This window comes from Centruroides vittatus, unplaced genomic scaffold, assembly GCF_030686945.1.
Source record: "Centruroides vittatus isolate TY-2023 unplaced genomic scaffold, ASM3068694v2 scaffold_450, whole genome shotgun sequence".
Lineage (NCBI taxonomy): Eukaryota > Metazoa > Arthropoda > Arachnida > Scorpiones > Buthidae > Centruroides > Centruroides vittatus.
This window is the reverse complement of record NW_027122709.1, coordinates 2,482,467-2,500,964: the sequence shown is the minus strand read 5'-3', so window position 1 is coordinate 2,500,964 and position 18,498 is coordinate 2,482,467. Positions and strand designations below refer to the sequence as shown.

At 37.4% G+C, this 18,498-nt stretch overlaps 2 protein-coding genes across 4 annotated transcripts in view; both read right to left on the bottom strand.

The window, feature by feature from the left end:
* The window catches only part of LOC136989241 (putative glycerol kinase 5), a 50,980-nt gene extending 45,014 nt beyond the window's left edge, over window positions 1-5,966 (bottom strand). Inside the window, exons 1-4 of one of the 2 annotated variants that reach the window (XM_067287354.1) lie at window positions 5,596-5,966; window positions 5,500-5,522; window positions 5,244-5,379; window positions 5,069-5,162 (exon numbers count right to left, since the gene is read on the bottom strand). In XM_067287354.1, the coding sequence (XP_067143455.1) occupies window positions 5,069-5,162; window positions 5,244-5,357 (208 nt within the window). In that variant the 5' untranslated portion in view covers window positions 5,358-5,379; window positions 5,500-5,522; window positions 5,596-5,966. The remainder of the gene's footprint in view (window positions 1-5,068; window positions 5,163-5,243; window positions 5,380-5,499; window positions 5,523-5,595) is intronic. The other variant, XM_067287355.1, reaches the window with a different exon arrangement.
* Window positions 5,967-12,974: 7,008 nt separating this feature from the next.
* The window catches only part of LOC136989206 (LHFPL tetraspan subfamily member 6 protein-like), a 36,426-nt gene continuing 30,902 nt past the window's right edge, over window positions 12,975-18,498 (bottom strand). Inside the window, exons 2-3 of one of the 2 annotated variants that reach the window (XM_067287293.1) lie at window positions 13,984-14,082; window positions 12,975-13,640 (exon numbers count right to left, since the gene is read on the bottom strand). In XM_067287293.1, the coding sequence (XP_067143394.1) occupies window positions 13,525-13,640; window positions 13,984-14,082 (215 nt within the window). In that variant the 3' untranslated portion in view covers window positions 12,975-13,524. The remainder of the gene's footprint in view (window positions 13,641-13,983; window positions 14,083-18,498) is intronic. The other variant, XM_067287294.1, reaches the window with a different exon arrangement.

Genomic DNA, 18,498 nt, shown 5'->3' with positions numbered 1-18,498 from the left:
ATAAGATGGAAGACTGAAATTTTCAAGGCAAACAGGGCAGAAAATTGAATAAACAAAAATCTCTAAAGCATGGCAATACTTTGTGAACTCCTTATCCATACACTATTTGGAATGTGCAAGACGGGCAATTTTAAATTGTTTTTGATCCAAAATTAATTAAATTTGCTGTTTGAAGATTTGTCAAACGTTCCATTATGTTCTAATATTCCCGAAGAAGACCTTTGCAGTGACAAAAATGTCGGAAAAAAAATGTTTTTGATTCCTGCTGAAATAATCCTGAGGTTTGTGGAGATTATATTGTAAAGTACTATTTTTTTTAGTATCTTAGGAAACCGACTATAATTACAGTTGGTAAAACTTCTGTTAACCTAACGGGTACTTTACGCGGATTCGAGATTAGTTTGCCAGGCCTGGGCTTTTAAGCGTGCACCGAAAAATTAGTAATAACAACGATAAATATCAAGTCAAATCAAAAGTTCAAATATATTTAATTAGCAACTAGAACGTACTACGTACAAATATCAATAATTCCAAACAAAATTTATTAACGAAAATCAACAAGTCAACCCGACAATAAACTTAGCTTAACTTAATAGTAATTCCCCTTTGAAATTCGACAAATCAAATACTTAGCAACTATGAACAAAATCTCTTACTAATTAAACGTCTATCCGTCACCTCACTATAAGAAGAAACTATTTCCTCAATCCTTTCGATATCGTCAAATCGTCAATCAAACTCCTCTTTAGCACCTTGGATCGTCCAATTATCAATCTGGACTTCTATCAGAAAATACTTTGCTTTCGAATTAACCTCGCTCTCACAGTCGCCTCGATTTGGAAATCACCTCGGTTTGGAAATCACCTCTCCTTCTTCGGTTAACGTACGGGTTTTATACTGTGAGGTGACGTCACACTTGAGCTGGGTTACTCCTCTTATTTACATACTTAGTTGCTAACATTAACTTTGTTCTGGCAGCTTTAAGTTTCCGACAAAGCTTATAAACCGTTTACAAAATATTTATCATAATTTTCTGGGATGTTTAAGACGGTTTATCAAGTATTTCTCTACTAGTGATTGTGGGGACTCCCCCCCATTTTTTTTCTGCGGACTGTTACTTCCGCCGGGCAGCGCAAGTGCGCAAGATGTTTCCTATGGCGCTTATTTCTCCGTGAGTTGTTTTTTCTTCATTTTTTTTTACTAACAAGAGAGTGGTGGGGAACCTTCGTCCTAAATAAACATAAACCCCAAACAAAAGATAATAAAACGGAAATAATAATAATAAAATAAAAATAACGTTTGGACTCAGTTCCTTACAATATTTCATATTACAAGAATCTTAGTTAATCCAGATTATTGAGAAGAAGAAAATAAGAATCAAAATAATCTGATTTTTCATAACCTAGACATGATGAGATGAAGTTTTAGAATAAATAATGATAAATATCCTATTGAAGATTAAAATGTAAGTTTATTAAAAATATAAAGTTAATTATTTTACATATTATTCCAACTTCTTAGTAACAGGTTTAAATACAAATATCACATTTCCTCAATTCTAAAACATACGTTTATTGATTTTTGCTTGTCCGAAACAGAGATATAGCTTAGAATCAGTGGCATCTTGCATTAGCAGACAAAAACAACAATCAGAAGTCATCACAAGTAAATAGTGAAAAGTGTGTTATTGGTACAACACTATATTTCTCAAGGATATCATCAGATCAAATTACATTTACGTTTACTGGTAATGAGCATTTACCATATGTTCCAGTGTATAAGTTGACCTCAATAAGATTTTCAGCTCACAATTGTTTTAGCCTCATATCTACAATGTAAATTGATCCCCAAACATACAATAGCCACCAGTAGGCTAAAACTGAAATATGGCTATAGGATACACTATCCTATGGCAGATGTGTTCAATAAAACCACATCATTTTCATTGAGATACTGACCATAACAATACTTTAAATATAAATAAGCTTACATGTATAATACTATTATAACATAATATTATACAATACTGGTATAAGGTTATATATTATTTAGTAAATATATCTTTATAGGACACTAAGCAACCATGAAAAATTTTAAGCAAGTTGATTGGTTAAACTCTACTGTATTTCAGGTCTACAGGTAAATATATTCAAGCCAAAATCAACACTTCCAATAAAATATTAATAATTTATAAAGCATAATACTATGGTAATACCATTACTTATGGTATTCAACAATAGAATATAATATTGTAGTATGCTTTTTGCTTATGCTCAATGAAGTATATGCTATTTGCATCAATGAAGTATAGTTGGAACATCAGCTGCTGGAAACATTATAAGACAAATTATTTGTTTATACTAAATTTTTATTATTTCATTAATCTCTATATTAAGTATGTTAAAGAAGTCATCAACTCATAAGTTTTTAATTGAAAACAGTTTTGGCAGCCTGCTTAAGTTAAAGTCACACACAGTAATTAAGTTAAGCGTGTTGTTTCACTCGTTTACCTTTATGCTACGGGAAATGAAAATTTTAAAAGATATATAAAGTTGAAAAACTGCCGATAATAAATTTCTCAAAAATAGAAGAAAAAACGTTTTAAGTTATGTTATAAAATGAAATGAAAATTAGCCTGCATCTAATGACAGATCTTCGTGTAATACTATTACAGTATTTTAATTAGAAATATTGTTATGTGACATTAAAAAATGAACAAACATTACTTTACAATAAAATATTAAGAAAAGGAGACAAACTACATAAGATTATTATTGAAGTATTACCTAATTAGTCACAATACTAAAAAATACATATTTCGAAATGGCCGAATTAATGCTGCAGAATAAAATTACCATTTAAATCTCATATTCAAGGTTGTATAACTACATTTATCAAATGATTGTGTAATCATTTTTAATAAAATAAATAGAGTCCTTGAACGAGTTTGACATATATTTTGAATATTTTCATCAACTTCCAAAGAAAAAAAGTAGGCAAACCAGAAATAAATGATGAATATTCAGTTATTAAATTCAAGTCAGCTTTGAGAAATATAGCAGTTTATTGTGTAACGATCGAATTTCGAGATCTTTCTCCGACAAATTAAATAAAAAATTGTACTTTAAAAAAATTATTTGAAATTAAATTGTACAGATAAGTATGGAAATGGAAATAAAGCTAATACAAACAATTTTTGTTTTCAATCTTAACTTTATTTTAAAAATTATTAAAAATTTGGAATCTGAATTCAGGGCAGATGAGATTTGTTCAAGAAGCATGAAAAATATATAGACCGGTGCTGGTGCCTATGAATATAAAAGGGACCAGTCCTACCAATATTTCTGGCCCCATCCACCCACCTGATCCCCTAAGTAATACAGTAATGCAGATGCTACCAAGTAACTATCAAAGAACATAAAATTTGGTACTATACAACTTGTATTAGTAATACAGGAAATTCTCATTAATTCACACTCAGATAGTTTGAAATCCCATTAGTTTGTAACTGTACTATTAGTTCCGGCCCGAAATATAGAGATTTACACGTTAAGGAATTCGGTTAGTTTGAAATACGGCTACTTCAAAATTTGAAATGAAAATTCTGTCCGAACTGCGACGCGTGTGGTAATTCGTTCGTTTAGATCGAAGTGCCTCTGTACTACAAAAGAACAATAGACCGAAAACTCCTCTAATCTGGTCAATACGTCTTTACTTTTATGGTAACACATTTTCAAGTGTCACTTCACCCACGAACTACCGTTTTTTTCTTATCTCATAAAATACAGTTGGGTTTCGGAATTGCAAAATTTAGGCTACAAGTGGCAGATTGATATATTCGTAGGGCTCTAGGCTACTAGATTTAGGTGAATTACTACTTTTGAGACCACTTTAAAAATAATTTGGGACACATTTCAAGGAATTCTGCTTTACTTTTTATAAAATCAACCTGCAACCCATGTGGTTCTCACTTGACACATGCTGTTTACCTCCAGTTTATTTATATTATTATTGATTATAAATTACATCAGTTATAAGGCATTTAGCATATTGTACAGAAATGTGTAAATCTTAGATAATTCAAAACTTTAAGTTTCGAAATTCGAGGGACGAAATAACTTGAAGTTGCGATTATTTTGTCCCGCGAATTTCAAACTAATGAGAATTTCCTGTAAATAAAAGTGTTTTTAACAGAAATAAACAGACTATTTCAGATAAATTCTAATTAAAGACAGAATAATTCAAAATATATTCTACCAAACAATATACTGTAAATATCAAATACATTTAAAATTTTAAATAGCAGAATCATGTTATTCGTAATTGCCATATCACTATGATAATTAAAGATTCATGTTAAATCAGTATATTGTTATTTAATTAAATTCTCTCAGACAAAATTTTAAATAAAATTTAACTGAATGGAATTTGATTAATAAATAATTCAAATCTTAAAATTTGTTAATTATTCAATACAAAATCATCAAGAATTTATCACTTTTAGTTTTGTAATTCATCCTTTCACCTCAAAATAAAGATTTTATCCAAAAATTTATATTCCGAGATAAACGGAGAATTTCAAAGAAAAAAAAAATCTGTTTATTACTTAATTAAATCTCTCAGACAACAAATCGGACAAGAGACAGGTCAGGTGTTGTCCACGACGATCCGACCTTTTATAAAGTCTTTACACCACCCAAAGGCACATCTTTAGACAAGACACACTTGCAATGTAGATACTACACATTTCAGAAATGCTTATAAATCAAGGTCTACTTTGATACTGTTCCGCTAGGCCAACGACAGCGTAATTTAAAACACGGAGCAAAAGAGCAAAATCGGCACTTTAACGAGAGGAGAACCACGACGACGCAACGTCCGAAGACTTCGAAACACGACAAAACGACTTCCGTCGCACTCTTCCCTCAAAGGGTTCGGCGGGCCACCCTTTCGAAGACTCCCACAGCGATCCCGACAACACCCACGGACGGGATTAAATCTTACGTGGTAAACGAGAGGCGGGATAAGTTATTAACTTCAAAATTAATAAGAAAATTCGATTACTTACTCAATATGCTATTTTTTATAACTTTAACAAAGGCCAACCACAAATGATCCGGACTGACTTCGACCCATCCTCGATGCGGATGCGTGAGTTCGATCTAGAAACGTTTAATCCAATTGTAATTATTGAAAATTAATTAAAATAACTTAAAGGTCACGGGTAAACGAGTAAAGCGTACCTGTAATGTCGCTTCCCCCACGACGTTTATTTTTTTATCGTAAATGTGGCAACGAATGGTCGAAGTTCCGATATCCACGGCGGCAATGTATTTTACTTCGTTTGTGTCATCCATTATATATTTTCGCGCTAAACAACTGTCGGTAACGTACAGAATTACTTACGTATCGTAAAAAAAGAAAATAAAATAAATAAACAACGAAATAAAATGCGTTTATGTATATATATATGAACTTTAACTACAAATATTTATTGACCTTTGACTCGAAAGTCTTCATTACTGAAATAAAAATATGACCGAAATTGTAACAACTTCTTAATATACAAAATGAAGGAAAAGGAATCTTTCTTACCGTGTTTCCAGTTCTAGACATCTCCCGCGAATATGGCTGACGTCACGTTCGTCACCTTCATTTCTATTATTACGTCGTTTGTGTCTTTTTCACAGCCGATTTCGTCAAATTCGGAAACATTGTAACGTAAATATCAACCTTTTCCGCATTTAGCGACGGCGGGTCGTACGATGCTACGTCACAGTTCATTGATAAGATTGGTATCAATTTTTCTCGGTTAGTTTTCTCTTTTAATATATAAAATATTAACGATCTATTCGAAAGAATGCCGATAAATTCCGAATACACTAAATATTGATAATTATAATTAAATACTCGGTTAATAGTCGTGTTACGAGATTATTATACTTTAAAAAAAAAATAATAGCAATCCTTCGGTCGATGGCGGGCCGACGAAAATCGCGCCGTCACTAGGTGCCCCCTAGTGGATATTATTTAAAACTATTTTAATTTAAATAATAAAAAAAACAGCCGTGTTATAATTTCTTTACGGCGTGTTAATAAAATTGCTCCATTCAAAAATTTATTCTACAATCAAATATTAAAAACGGACAAAACCGGAGCAATTATCGGAAATCTGATCACTCCGAGTAGTTCCGTGTCGGAATCGTTCCGGACTCGGAACTAGTAGGAACGGTAAACTCGAACTAAATAAAAATGTTTACAAGTACTACAACAACTGGAATCATTAGGCTTAAAAATTTTAAATATGAGTAAATGGGGCTACGATAATGAAGTAAATACGAACGGTGTCCATTCCCGTGTCCAAAGACTAATTTTAAATCAAAATCCTAGAGCCCTTCTTTTGTTCTCTGTTCGTGCCATTATTTGAACTTTGTTGTCAGTGATGGAGGGCACCTTCTGGAGAAATTATTAATGCATTTAAGAGAAGACGGACGTTCTGTGCTTTTTCGCATGTAGCCTGGAAGATTTCTAGTTCGGTTTCGAGATTGTAGTACTTCTTTTGCTCTCTAGTATTCTTGATTCATCTTCCTCGGCTGCGGCTGCTTTAAGAGCGGCATCGAGCTTATATCCTGATAGTTCGGCAGTTTGTTTGTCTTTAATAATCATGTTTATGAAGAAAAACTTCATACTTGCACACTTCGTACTCGTTTGTATCCTGGGCCAATTTGCACAACCTGGCATTACAGCTACGCAGTTACTGAAGCTACTGGACATGGTTAAAAATTATTCCTAGATATCACAGGTTCTGACAAGTAAAGAATTTTCATAGTCCTGTCACAAGTAGGCTACATATTGATTATTGACAATCTGTGACAAGCATGGTCAAAAAAGGTTGGAAACCACTGTTCTAATTAGGGTTCTCAAACGGGAGCCCGGTTGTTTTTTAACCCGATAAATATCCCGTGATCCCGTTTGAGAACCCTAATTAGAACAGTGGTTTCCAACCTTTTTTGACCATGCCCCACCTAAGCATCTCTAAAATCCTGATGCTCCCTGTGACATGTAATCCTTATTATTCAAAAGATAAACTTCTATTTACGTGGAGGAAGCCTAAAAGACTATTAACTTGGTTTAAGCAAGCTTCCAAAGAACATGGCACTTAAGAGATAGAAAAATAAAAGAACGAAAAGATAGTTAAAGTACTGAAGAAATCACTAAGAAATTTCTAAAAATAAATAAGTAAATAAAATAAAAATTATTTACGATCGACAACGGTGCTGGAAGTTGACTTAAGTAGCCATATCATCCATTGAACAGAAAATTTCAACAAATATAAATTGCGGTGGTATTAGAAGTCGATTTACATAATGTTTCGCCCTATACAATTGCATTTATTACGTACTTGTATTTATGTGAGAATAGTTTTCTGTCCGTAATAAATAACCGCACATAAAATATTACGAAGAACTTTATTTCATTTTTATTGCCTTTCCCTTACCCTTACCATCCCAGTAACTATGAAAAAAAGGGCGGCATAAACTTGGATCACCTCAGACGGCAATTTTTGGCTATCCATGCCCTGGTGATCACCCTTTATCTCTTCCTCCCCTCGACCTTTCGGTACCAAAATTTAATATCATTAATACCCATTATATACAACCTACCATGCCAAATTTTGATTTTTAATCTTCAACCCATCTTGAATTATTAACCGGTCATAACAAATCGTGTGCCAGGTTTATCAGTCTTTGCCCGATCAAAAAGTATAGTGACTCGATTACTGGTTCTTTTCCATGAACGGGACCGGAAACGGAATTCGCATAGTTTGTTAAAAATCAGTACGGAGGACACAAACACTCGCTATTTCAAATATTGTATTTGGAAACACAATGTTTTCCCTATTGAATTCAGAACTAAATAACCAGATACAGTCAAATTTTTTGTAAATACGTCATTTTACTTTCCTGGTTGTTATGTATACATAACAAGGGAAAGTATTGGAATCGTGTTAAATTTGACCCTCCGAGTTTTTTGTAAATCTCCACGTTTCGAGACCTCCTGAATCGAAAGAAGTCAAAAAACAGCCAAAAAATTCAGTGGATATGTACAGTACCTGTGTGTTGATATCTATTTCGTTTAATATCTCTGGGTGTGGTAAAGATTAAGAAACGAAATTTGGCACGATGGCTTGTGTATGAAAGGCATCGATGCTATTAAGTTTTGGTAAGCAAAGGTCCAGAAGGTGAGGAGATAGTAGGCGGTCACGTATCGTATCTTCAAAGGGGTAGAACTTAATTAAGGATGATTTTATTCGTTATAACTTATTATAAAATTCATTCCTACCTTCAAAATTAAACTTTTTGCCCTTTTATAGTAATTAAAAGTATAAATTTTTAATAACAAAATATGACTATAGATGGCGCAACACACAATTTTATTTATTACGCTTAATATTATAAAAGTTATTTTTTAAAATAAAATTTCAAAACAGCCGGGAAAGTTATGCAACTCGTTGTTTGATTTTTTAAAATTATTATAAATAGCAAAAGACTTCATTTTGAAGGCAGGAATGAGATTTTAAAAATAAAGCGTGCTTTTACGAATTTACTGTATTTTTAAACTAATTTTTTGGGGTGAAACGTACGATGGTGATCAAAATAGTCTGACGGACATGTTTGATATATGCATATGTTATTTATTTACTTATTTATACTTTTATTGTTCGAGACGTATTATAACAGCGATGTTGAAAGGGTTGTCCTCAGAAGAATTTGAGAGAACGTCTCTAATTTGCGTTTATATTATTAATCTGACAAGGGAAAATCTTTTCAATTCGTAAACACTTAAGACCAAGAGTGGGGCGAAAATCGGGTAGAAAAGAGCTGCGGGGATGCGAAAAATGAGAGAAAAGGCTGATTTCTTTGACACAGAGAAAAGGCGACCGGAAACACCCGTTCGTTAACCAGAGCTTTAGTTTTGATGCCATCGCTAACCGAGTTTTAAGCGGAAACACAAACATCTATTTTTTGAAAAAAAAAACTAATCCCAGGAGAAAGATAATACATTGGATAATAAATATAAATATTTATTTTTCGTTAATTAATTCAATTCATTTTATTTATCTTAGTTGGTTTTTTTTCCAAAACAAATAACGGATTTAATGCAGAGTATTCTGGATAATTTATTCTTCCTTTAAAATACTTGTTTCTTTTTCTCGAAGATCCTTTTAAAATTAAAAACGATTTTAATAAATATCTCAAAGTCCACGACGTTTTTATTTTACATCGGTGATTTAAAGACTTAATTAAATCGTAAATATTATTAAGGGAGAGCAAATAATTGAAAATTAGTTAAGGTGGAAGAAATTATTCCTTTCGTATATTTATTTATAATAAATGGCTAGAAGTTATTTCTAGTTAAGTTTTAGTTCTCTGTAAAACTATCAGCTGTCGCCTAAACCGTAATTTCACTATCTTTTCTTCCACAATTTCAATAATAGTGGAAGAAAAGACGGTTATTTATTTATTTTTTCATGATTTTAATTTAAATATTTTCCAGATGTTTATTCATCATTTCTCTAAAGTGACAGACCGAACTTATGGCATTTTACACTTTTTAATTTAGGTAAAAATCAGCCGTTCCTTCGAAGATGATCTCGGAGATGAGCGCTGAAACAATGGAGAGCCAGTTATTTTAAAATTGTGCCATTCGTTATGCAACTTTGGGATCTTCGGGAGCGCAACATGGCAGCCATCGCCACTGCTAAAGCGTACTGTAATAGTAGGAAAGTGCCTTCGAAGTTGTCATTGCGACTACTGAAGCGCAGATAGAGACGTGATGATTTTTTTCGATGAAATTTGTTGAGGTTTTCTGTCGTATAAAATTTTTGGTGAACTTATATCTTTAACCGTTAATTTTTATATCTAAATCAAATTGGGTACTTACGAGCAGAACACCCGTATTTCACACGCGTAATGTTAGTGGCAGTTACGTAATTCTATTAATAGTATATTATCATACGTTTGTGAGGGGAATAACATTTTGGTGTGCCGTGTCGAGTCTTGGGTGTGACGCAAGTAGAAAAAGGTTGCGGAACACTGCTCTATATGAATAACGAAACCGGGAATTTACGGCACCTAGCGGCAAGTGCCGAAAGTAATTATTTAGAAAGAACAATACACTTAAAAGTCACTATTATCTAGCCCCCGAGCCAGCATTAGTTCTAAATTATGCCTCTACGGCGAACAGCGCCAATGCGGGAACCGGATTAGTCATTTTTGTTTTCGGTCGGCGGTGACGAAATATTTTGCTAATATACAATGGATTGTCCGTCGTATAAAATGGAATGCGGTGAGTGTAATTTGAAATATAGGTTAATGTGTACCTAGGTAGTCCAAGATGGCGGCTCGTCTCCGATTCCGGCAATCAGAAGACAGGGAACAGTGGAGACGCACGTTCTAACCTAACCTAACCTATTCTAATAATTTGGTTGCTAATAATTATGGTAATTTATCAGAATAGGTTAGGCTAGGTTAGAACGTGTCCCCACTGTTCCCTGTCTTCTGATTGCCGGAATCGAAGACGAGCCGCCATCTTGGACTACCTAGGTACACATTAACCGAAATATAATCATAAGCAAAGCTTAAATAGACATTAAAGCCAAGCATATAAAGGACTATGACGGGAATGATAAAAATATTAAACACTGCTTATAACCTGTTTAACGAAAGCAGTGGCGTAGCGTAGTGGAGGCGGCAGGGGCGGGCACTTTTAGGGGGCGGCAAAATTTCGCAATAAATAATAATAATATCTTGTAAAAATTTTTGTAATAAATGTGATTATTATATTGTAAAACATATATACATGACTTTTTTATTTGTAACCCGTACAATACACAATAATGATGATTGTTCTTGCCGAAAAGTTCTTTAGAATTACTGTATATTTTAGTGTTTTAAATTGAGATACCTAAATAAGGGGGCGGCGAAATTTTCCTCCGCCCCGGGCGGCTGACACCCACGCTACGCCACTGAACGAAAGTTAATAAAGGATCTGACCATCACGGATAATCGAAAACGCCGTCGACGGAGAGACGAATGAAAGGAAGCGCTTACATCTTCCGTATTTGCTAAGGTATTCCCCCACCGAGTTATAACAGAGACGTTCCATTTTCATATTCCATATTCCCCAATTTTATATTTAAAAACTGGAGTGGAAGGTCTTCGCGCCGTAAATTTTGTGGACTTTCGTCTTTTATTTTCCACGTCCGGGAATTATTTGGCTGGTTTCCGTTTCCGCCTATTTCTATTCGGAGCTTAGAAAATAAAAGGAGAGTTACCACGGAGGGCCGCCTCCACCCCTTTACCTCGGGGATGGACGGAAGCCTTCCGTCCGGTGGCGCGACTTAATCCGTCTCCTTCTACCCTCTTCCGGTTTGGCCCGTTTCCAAATCTATCCGTCCCACTCACCGGGTGTCGTTCGACGACGGCGCCTTCTTTTCGTCCAACGGGCGAACCGTGCGTAACAAATCGACGGATTATCGTCCCACGCACCAAATTTCAATTCCTTTTGCCGTTATTTCCACTAAAGTTATTAGAGTGGCGCCATACTTCCCAAATTCTTACTTTTACCGGGCCGGTTTTTCTGCTAAACTTACGGCCATCGAAATTCTTTTTCTTTATTTTTCTACGCGATTCTAATCAAGGCGATACAAAATGTGTATTAATTGAACATTAGATAAGGGACTTTCGACCATTGACAGATTTGGTGGAGCCGAAGGATGACGAGAGTGAAAAAGCCCGACGCTTCCCTGGTTGGTGGGTAATTTAAAGAGGAGCGTTCCGTTTCATAATTCAAAGGCACTACCGAAGAATAATGATTATTTTACACTCGGAGAATAAAATATGAGATTTTTTCGAGGAACAAGATACCCATCATTCGCAGCTGTTGGACATCTTTGAAATATATATATATATGTGTGTGTGTGTGTGTGTGTGTGTGTGTGTGTGTGTCTATGCCTATGATGGAAAATGGCGTGTATTTTCTCGAAACGACCTTCTAAATTATCATCGTCTACCGTATAACATTCGAATCCTTTTAGGTTTTAATTTTAAACTTGTCCAGTTAGGCAAAAATGTCTTTAGAAAATTCAAATAATTTTGGAAGCAATTTTGGTATTTTTTGAGAGAAAATAACGTTAGTAACGAAAAGGAGCGATGCTTAATTAATAATGGGTTTTCGAGATAGCGAAGATGCCGGCGATTGTCTTTACTCCCAATTATATTCTTTGGCAATTTCCAGTGTAGCTTCATCTGTCGGCGGAAGACTGTAACTATTTTCCGGAAGATTTACGAAAGGTAACAATACGAGAAAATAGATACATTTAGGAGACGAAAATTACGTAATTTAATAACTCGAATGAGATTAAAGACCCGGAGGAAGTAGGTAAATGGCGTCCAACAATTGACCAATATTAAGAACGTTTTCAATTTTGGCTAATTGTTGGAGATGGCGTATCGCTCCTATTTCGTTCCCATTACATTTTTAGATAATTTCTTCCTCCCATTCGCTCGGGTACGCTCGGAGAATGGCGCAAAAGTACGATTCGTTGGACGACGGCCAAGAAACACCGGCAGCCTTTCTACCTCGGAAATTAAAAACCTTTGTTTTCCGTCGGACCTAAGAGACACGACGATCCTTTAAGTTCTATTCCGGAATGACGTCATTCTTTGTTTTCCGCCGATCGAAATTCCCACAAAGGGAAGCGAAAACTTTTACAAATAAGGCCCTCCCCCCGGACGAAACGAAGATATGCGCGGTTTCCGCTGAATTTTTGGGCAGTGACGTAGTAGGTCGGAAACAATTCGTTACGCCAGAAGAAATTCTCACCGGAAACCGGGTCGACTCCGAATTCTCGGCCGAGAGTGAGAAAAAGATATTTCGGCGCGGAGGTCCTCAAATGATTCCCACCGCGGTAAAGATAATCGATAATAACTTTATTTCGTCGTAAAATCTTTAAATCGGGACGGACCGAGCCGACCCCGTCTTAACGTTTATGTATATAACTTCTCTCGTATCCTCGTCCCATTAAAAATATGACTAAAGAAGGTGAAAAATCCAACGTGTTGGCACATAGGACGTAACTCCTCGTTATACGTACAGTACGCTCGTCTTCGCGCGCGCGTGTATGTGTGTATATATATATATATATATATATATATATGTTTATAATGTAGTACAGAATATATCATTTTTCAACGGAACAACGTTACGTTTCGATATAACTGCGTAACAATAAGGAAACGCGAACGAAGAACGCGCATTTGTGGAAAACGCGTATAAAAATCAGTCGAATGACGTAAAGAGGCAGTAAAATCACAAAAGTCGGTCGTTTCGGGGTGGTCTTTCGACCGTCCACACGGCGCATTTCGTAGCGACCGCTTTCTCTCCCTCCGTCGCTCGGGTGGCCGGAAGTGTCACCGCGCCTCTACCGTCCACCGCCCACTTCCGGTCGGAAAGTCTTTGTCAGATGCGATAGGGAAGTTTGTCGGGTGCCGCCTTGAAGGACAGCGCCGAGCAGATCACTAGAAGAATCACTCCGGACGCCAGTAGATAAATGGACCACGAGAAGTTGCAGGAACCTGCGAAGGAAACACAAATTAATCGTTGGTAGACGATATAAAGTTTGCGCGTAAACGACAAAAATTCGGGCTTTAGTGGCGTTAGTTTTACTCGTCGCGACAATGGCCGGAAAGAAGCGAAAGTCGCGTGGCTGGGAAAATCGTCGGGAGGGCGCATCCCGTCTTAAAGAGCCCGAAGACCAGAGAGAAATCGTACGCGAAGGCGTTCTCGGTCGGGAAATCCTCCGCGCATTCGGAATCTACAGAAAAGGGTCCTTCCGGTGAAAGATTTACCCGAAAACTGGCGTCAAGCCACGCGCGGAAGAGAAGAAAACGTGCGATAAAAGACGGGCGCGTGCCTTACCTAGACGATAAGCGTCGGAAGTGTCTCCGCAGGCGTCTTTAATTTCTCGACTGCTCCATCCGTTGGGATAAATGACGCATCCGATGGTTATCGCCGTAGCTACAATTCAACGAAAAGAAAAGTCTTTAGTTCTCTCTTTGGCTTTTATACTAATTACACGCCGAATCGCTTTCTTCGTCGCGTCGCGCTAAGAGAGAGCCGCGTTTCGGGATAAAGGTTCTTCGACCCTCGGGATGCCAATGCGGAATAAGAGGGAGAAGGAGTTGCGGAAAGACGGCGTGGCGTTGGAAAAGAACGGTCCCTTCCCTACACCTAATTTATCCCGTTGGGGAGGACGATTTCTTTTAGATCCGGACAAATAGGAAGAATAAATCCGAGCAAATTCCCCCTTTATCTGTTAGTCGCTTCCCTTGGTCCGTTCGAAAAACGGTGGTCGACGGTTGTTGTAGCCACTTTTCTAAACGAGTCTTTGTACTTTTCTAAACGAGTCGATTAGAAACTTTTTATTTAGAGAGTATCGAACGTCGTTTTCTGTTTTCGCCTGGAAATCGCGTTAGTTACAACAAAACGTCCTTAAACCGAGAAAGAAAGCCAAAAGAAACCGAGAGAGACTTCCTCTTTTCTCCTTTATTAGTTCCGTGTACTTAAACTAATTATTTTAAATGTATTCTTTCCCTCTTCTCCCTTTCCAGTGTGACGTCTCTCCGTCTTACTTACCCGGGACCCCCTTTCTCCTCAGCGCCAACTAAGTGGCAGAAAACGTCTGAAATTATCGAAGACGTTTTCGTTTAATAAAACGCTGGCCTCTTCCTTACCTTTTTCTTCTTTTTATCCTTTTCGATTAACTACTTACGTTAATCGAAAAGGATAAAAATGCCGGATGAGGATTCCCCGCAACCGGAAGAGGAAAATTCTACGAGCGCCCTATTATTATAGAAACGAAGACAAACCCAAATACAGAACGAGTTCCAGATGGAAAGGAATACGCAAAATAAACAATAAAGGTGTAAAGTCGTTCCGTCCGAGACTCTCGAACCCCGTTTTACCGCCTGGGATCGAATATTTAGAAAGTGTTAAAGGCGGGAGACGGAGAAAAGTCGTCGGGACGAAGCGTTAATAGAAAAGACAGCGTTTTATTTCTTATTACGAGGAACGTTTAGTGGTGGACCGGCGCACGCCTTTTCGCTGTTCGGGGCGGAGTGGCCGTCGTCGCTTCCCTAAATAACAACCAGATCCGAATCTCCGGCTTAAAAAAATTAAAATAAACAACGGGAATTATTCGGATTGCCCGCGGCTAATGGCCAAACCATTCGCCTTCCGACGCCATTAACGACGGAAGCGTCCATTAAAATTCCTTCCCCGAAACCTTATTACTTAAAGGACGCGTAATTGGGCCAGTAAATAATTTCCCCACCCGGCAGCTCTTTTATCTGCCCTTAAACCCGGCCTTCTTCCTTCGCCTCTTTTAGGAAAGATTAGAAAAAATCGCGCTGTTCGGTTTCATAAATTCGTCTTCCTTCCCCGAGAACGATTTTCGAGTCGAATTAAAGAATAAAATCTAAATCGTTAATTAGGCGAATAAAGAATCGACAGGAAATTAAAAGAACCCAAGAGTAAAGCCATCGATAGCTACGGCTCGTTCGTAACTGCTTACAGCGCCCTCTTCTAGCTTTAACCATTGTTATCCGTATTGTATTAATTAACGCTACACGAAACTAACGTGCGGGGATTTCTATCCGTTCTTCGGTATTCTCCGGAGACGAAACTGGCCATTTGTGACGTAGTTGGCCAAAACCAAAATGAGATCTTAGGAGAAAACGGAAGGGAAATTGTTTAATTCTTCGGATATTTTTCGGCCAATTTTCGGCAGGGCGGTCCTTCGGAGAAAAGGGAGGAAGTCGGGGAGGAAGCCGAAAAGCCATCGACGGCGATAAAATAAAGACGATTATTCGGAAATTACGGTCGAATCGGAAGCAAATTTTGTACTTCCGCCGGGTCGACCGAAGCCATAAACCGGAAACGGGAGAAATATCGGAGAATCCCGGTCCAAACCGGAAGAGAATTTCTTAAAATTGCTCCCGACTAAAAAGATAATGCCAAAGACACGGAAAACGAAAACCCCGTCTTCGCCCTTTATGATTGTTAGCGCGTGGACATCGATTTGTGTGATAATCGGAACCTCTTGGACCGGTCCGAAATGAGGAATTCTCTTCCCTTTACGCAACGGGAGACATCTTCTCCTTAGTAAATATTTTTTGTTTATTAAATTAGAAAGACGGCTTTCGATAATAACGAATTTCTGGAGGCGGTGGACGACCGAGATAAGAAAATCGAACGACCTTTAATCATTCCGGAAAAAACGAAAACGCTAATTATTAAGAAAAGTTGGATCGAACGACGTTCGGTATAGACTCAAGGAAATATTTTTATCGTAATTATCCTGGAAAAGTTCGCTGTCGGCCGATATCGGTCGGAAAGTGACTTCCGGCGAATTATTCTCCTCCCACGTCTTCCTTATCGAAATTTCTCCATTCACAGTAGGACAGACTTTGCTCCGGGTGTCGCTTCTTATCGGAATTCGAACCTTTTCCTCGTCCTCGTCTTTTAAAACTCGCTCCGACCGAAATCTCCACCCCTGTTTATCACGCGGAGAAATTTGCGTCCGAGTGCCAACTTTTTAAATACTCTTTCCTCCTCGAGGGCGCCGAGATTGGCCTGTTTTCGGGCCCGTCGTACGTTCGGTGGAGAGAGAGGGGACCGGACGTATCCGGAATGGACCTCTCCGAAAGATTTCGGGATTTTCCATCGTCCGAATTTGAACCCGAAGCGGTAGGGGTCGAGGTCTCGAGCTGCCGAAAACAAGGTAAACGGCGCATGCCAGTGAGAACCCCACACGTCGAATCATAGGTTTTATTAAAAAAAACAAAGCAAAACCTCAAAATGTAGCCCAAATTATTTTTTAAAGTGGACCGAAAAGTAGTAAGTCACCCAAATAGCCTAGAGCTCTACTACTAGTAGCCCAATCTCGAAAACCAGCGGTATTTTATGAGATAAGATTTACATTAATATTTTAATAAAATTGGAGGAGTGAAGTCTAACCAGTAAATCAAATAAGTCATTTCGTGAGATGAGCTTATTTTATTTATAATCCCAGTCAGGACAGTAGCATCTAGTATACTCTTAATAGTAGTAAAGTTATTTTTGGTGATTACGTTAATTTTAATATCCTTTACGCGGGAAAAAGCGGTGAAAAAATAACAATGACTTTCAATCCGTAAATGGTGCACACATAAGGGTACATTTTATAAATCTACTTTGATCATTACCTACATCGTCACGGGCAAGACTGTCACCCTTCGTAAATGCGAAGCACGCTTCACGCTGAGGAATTTTTCTGGGCTTCTGATTCCTCAGAAGCCCAGAAAAACACACCACGTATATTTGAAAATGTCAGCAGTTAATTGAAAGTGCGAGAGAAATTTCAACTCGATGACACCTTTGCACGTGTTCTAATTATTATCTTTGTGTATCACTTTGGCATTGAGGAATAACCTCCAGTTTTGTAAGAATTTCTTTGACAAGATATTGAAGCGAAACAGAAGAGATATGCTGTATCATCCAATTCGACAATTAGCACTTTTGGAATCGGAATTCGCACTCGCCGTGCCGTTTATGCGGAAGTGGGAAACGGAATTGCACCAGTTTCCCTCGTCTTCGAAACTTTCTGGCGTATTTTTCTCTCCTCTCTCCGGTTGGCGCACGAGTGCCACGGCTGGGCAACGCCAATCCTTTTATTGATGTCGTTGCGAGCAACGACATCAATAAAAGGATTTGGTTCACTCCCTTTGAAGCTTAATAAATCCCGTGCTTTTTGTCGAAAATTTCTGAAATTTTGCAGAGTGGTTTGTATATTAGGGGGGTCGATGCCGTTAAATTTTGGTGATTAAAGATCGACGGGATGAGGAGATAAAGGGGGTCGTTTTTTGTATCTCGAAGAGGGAAGGATTTAATGGCGATTTTCCTCGTTATTAGCATTTACGATTTTTTTTATAAAACCCGTTCCTATTCTGAAAATTAAGCTTTTTGAATCAAACTTCCGAAATTATTCGTTGGAAGAGTATAATTTCGTGAGTAGGTATGTCGTCGTTCTTTCGTGCAATTATATTTCTCGGTGTTAGTCGCTTACTATACTCGAATGACGTCGAAGGAGACCGCACACGCCGTTTACCGTCGTCTCTAACTTCTGAAAAATTTCCGATATGGAAACCGATACCCGGAAGCCGGTTCAATTTGCAATCGGAGGAGAGAAAACCGGACGAAATATTAGATTTTAGCAAGGCAGAGTTGGTCCAAAAGGTGGGTCTCGTCCGGTCTCTGTCTCGTTGGCGTAAGGAAAGACGTTAGTAGATTAAATTAACGTAAGAGCCTCCGGCGCTCATTACGCTTAACGTGTTACTTCCGTGAGGAGAATCGTCCCTTCGACAATCGTTACGGAATACTTAACGCCACTTTTAA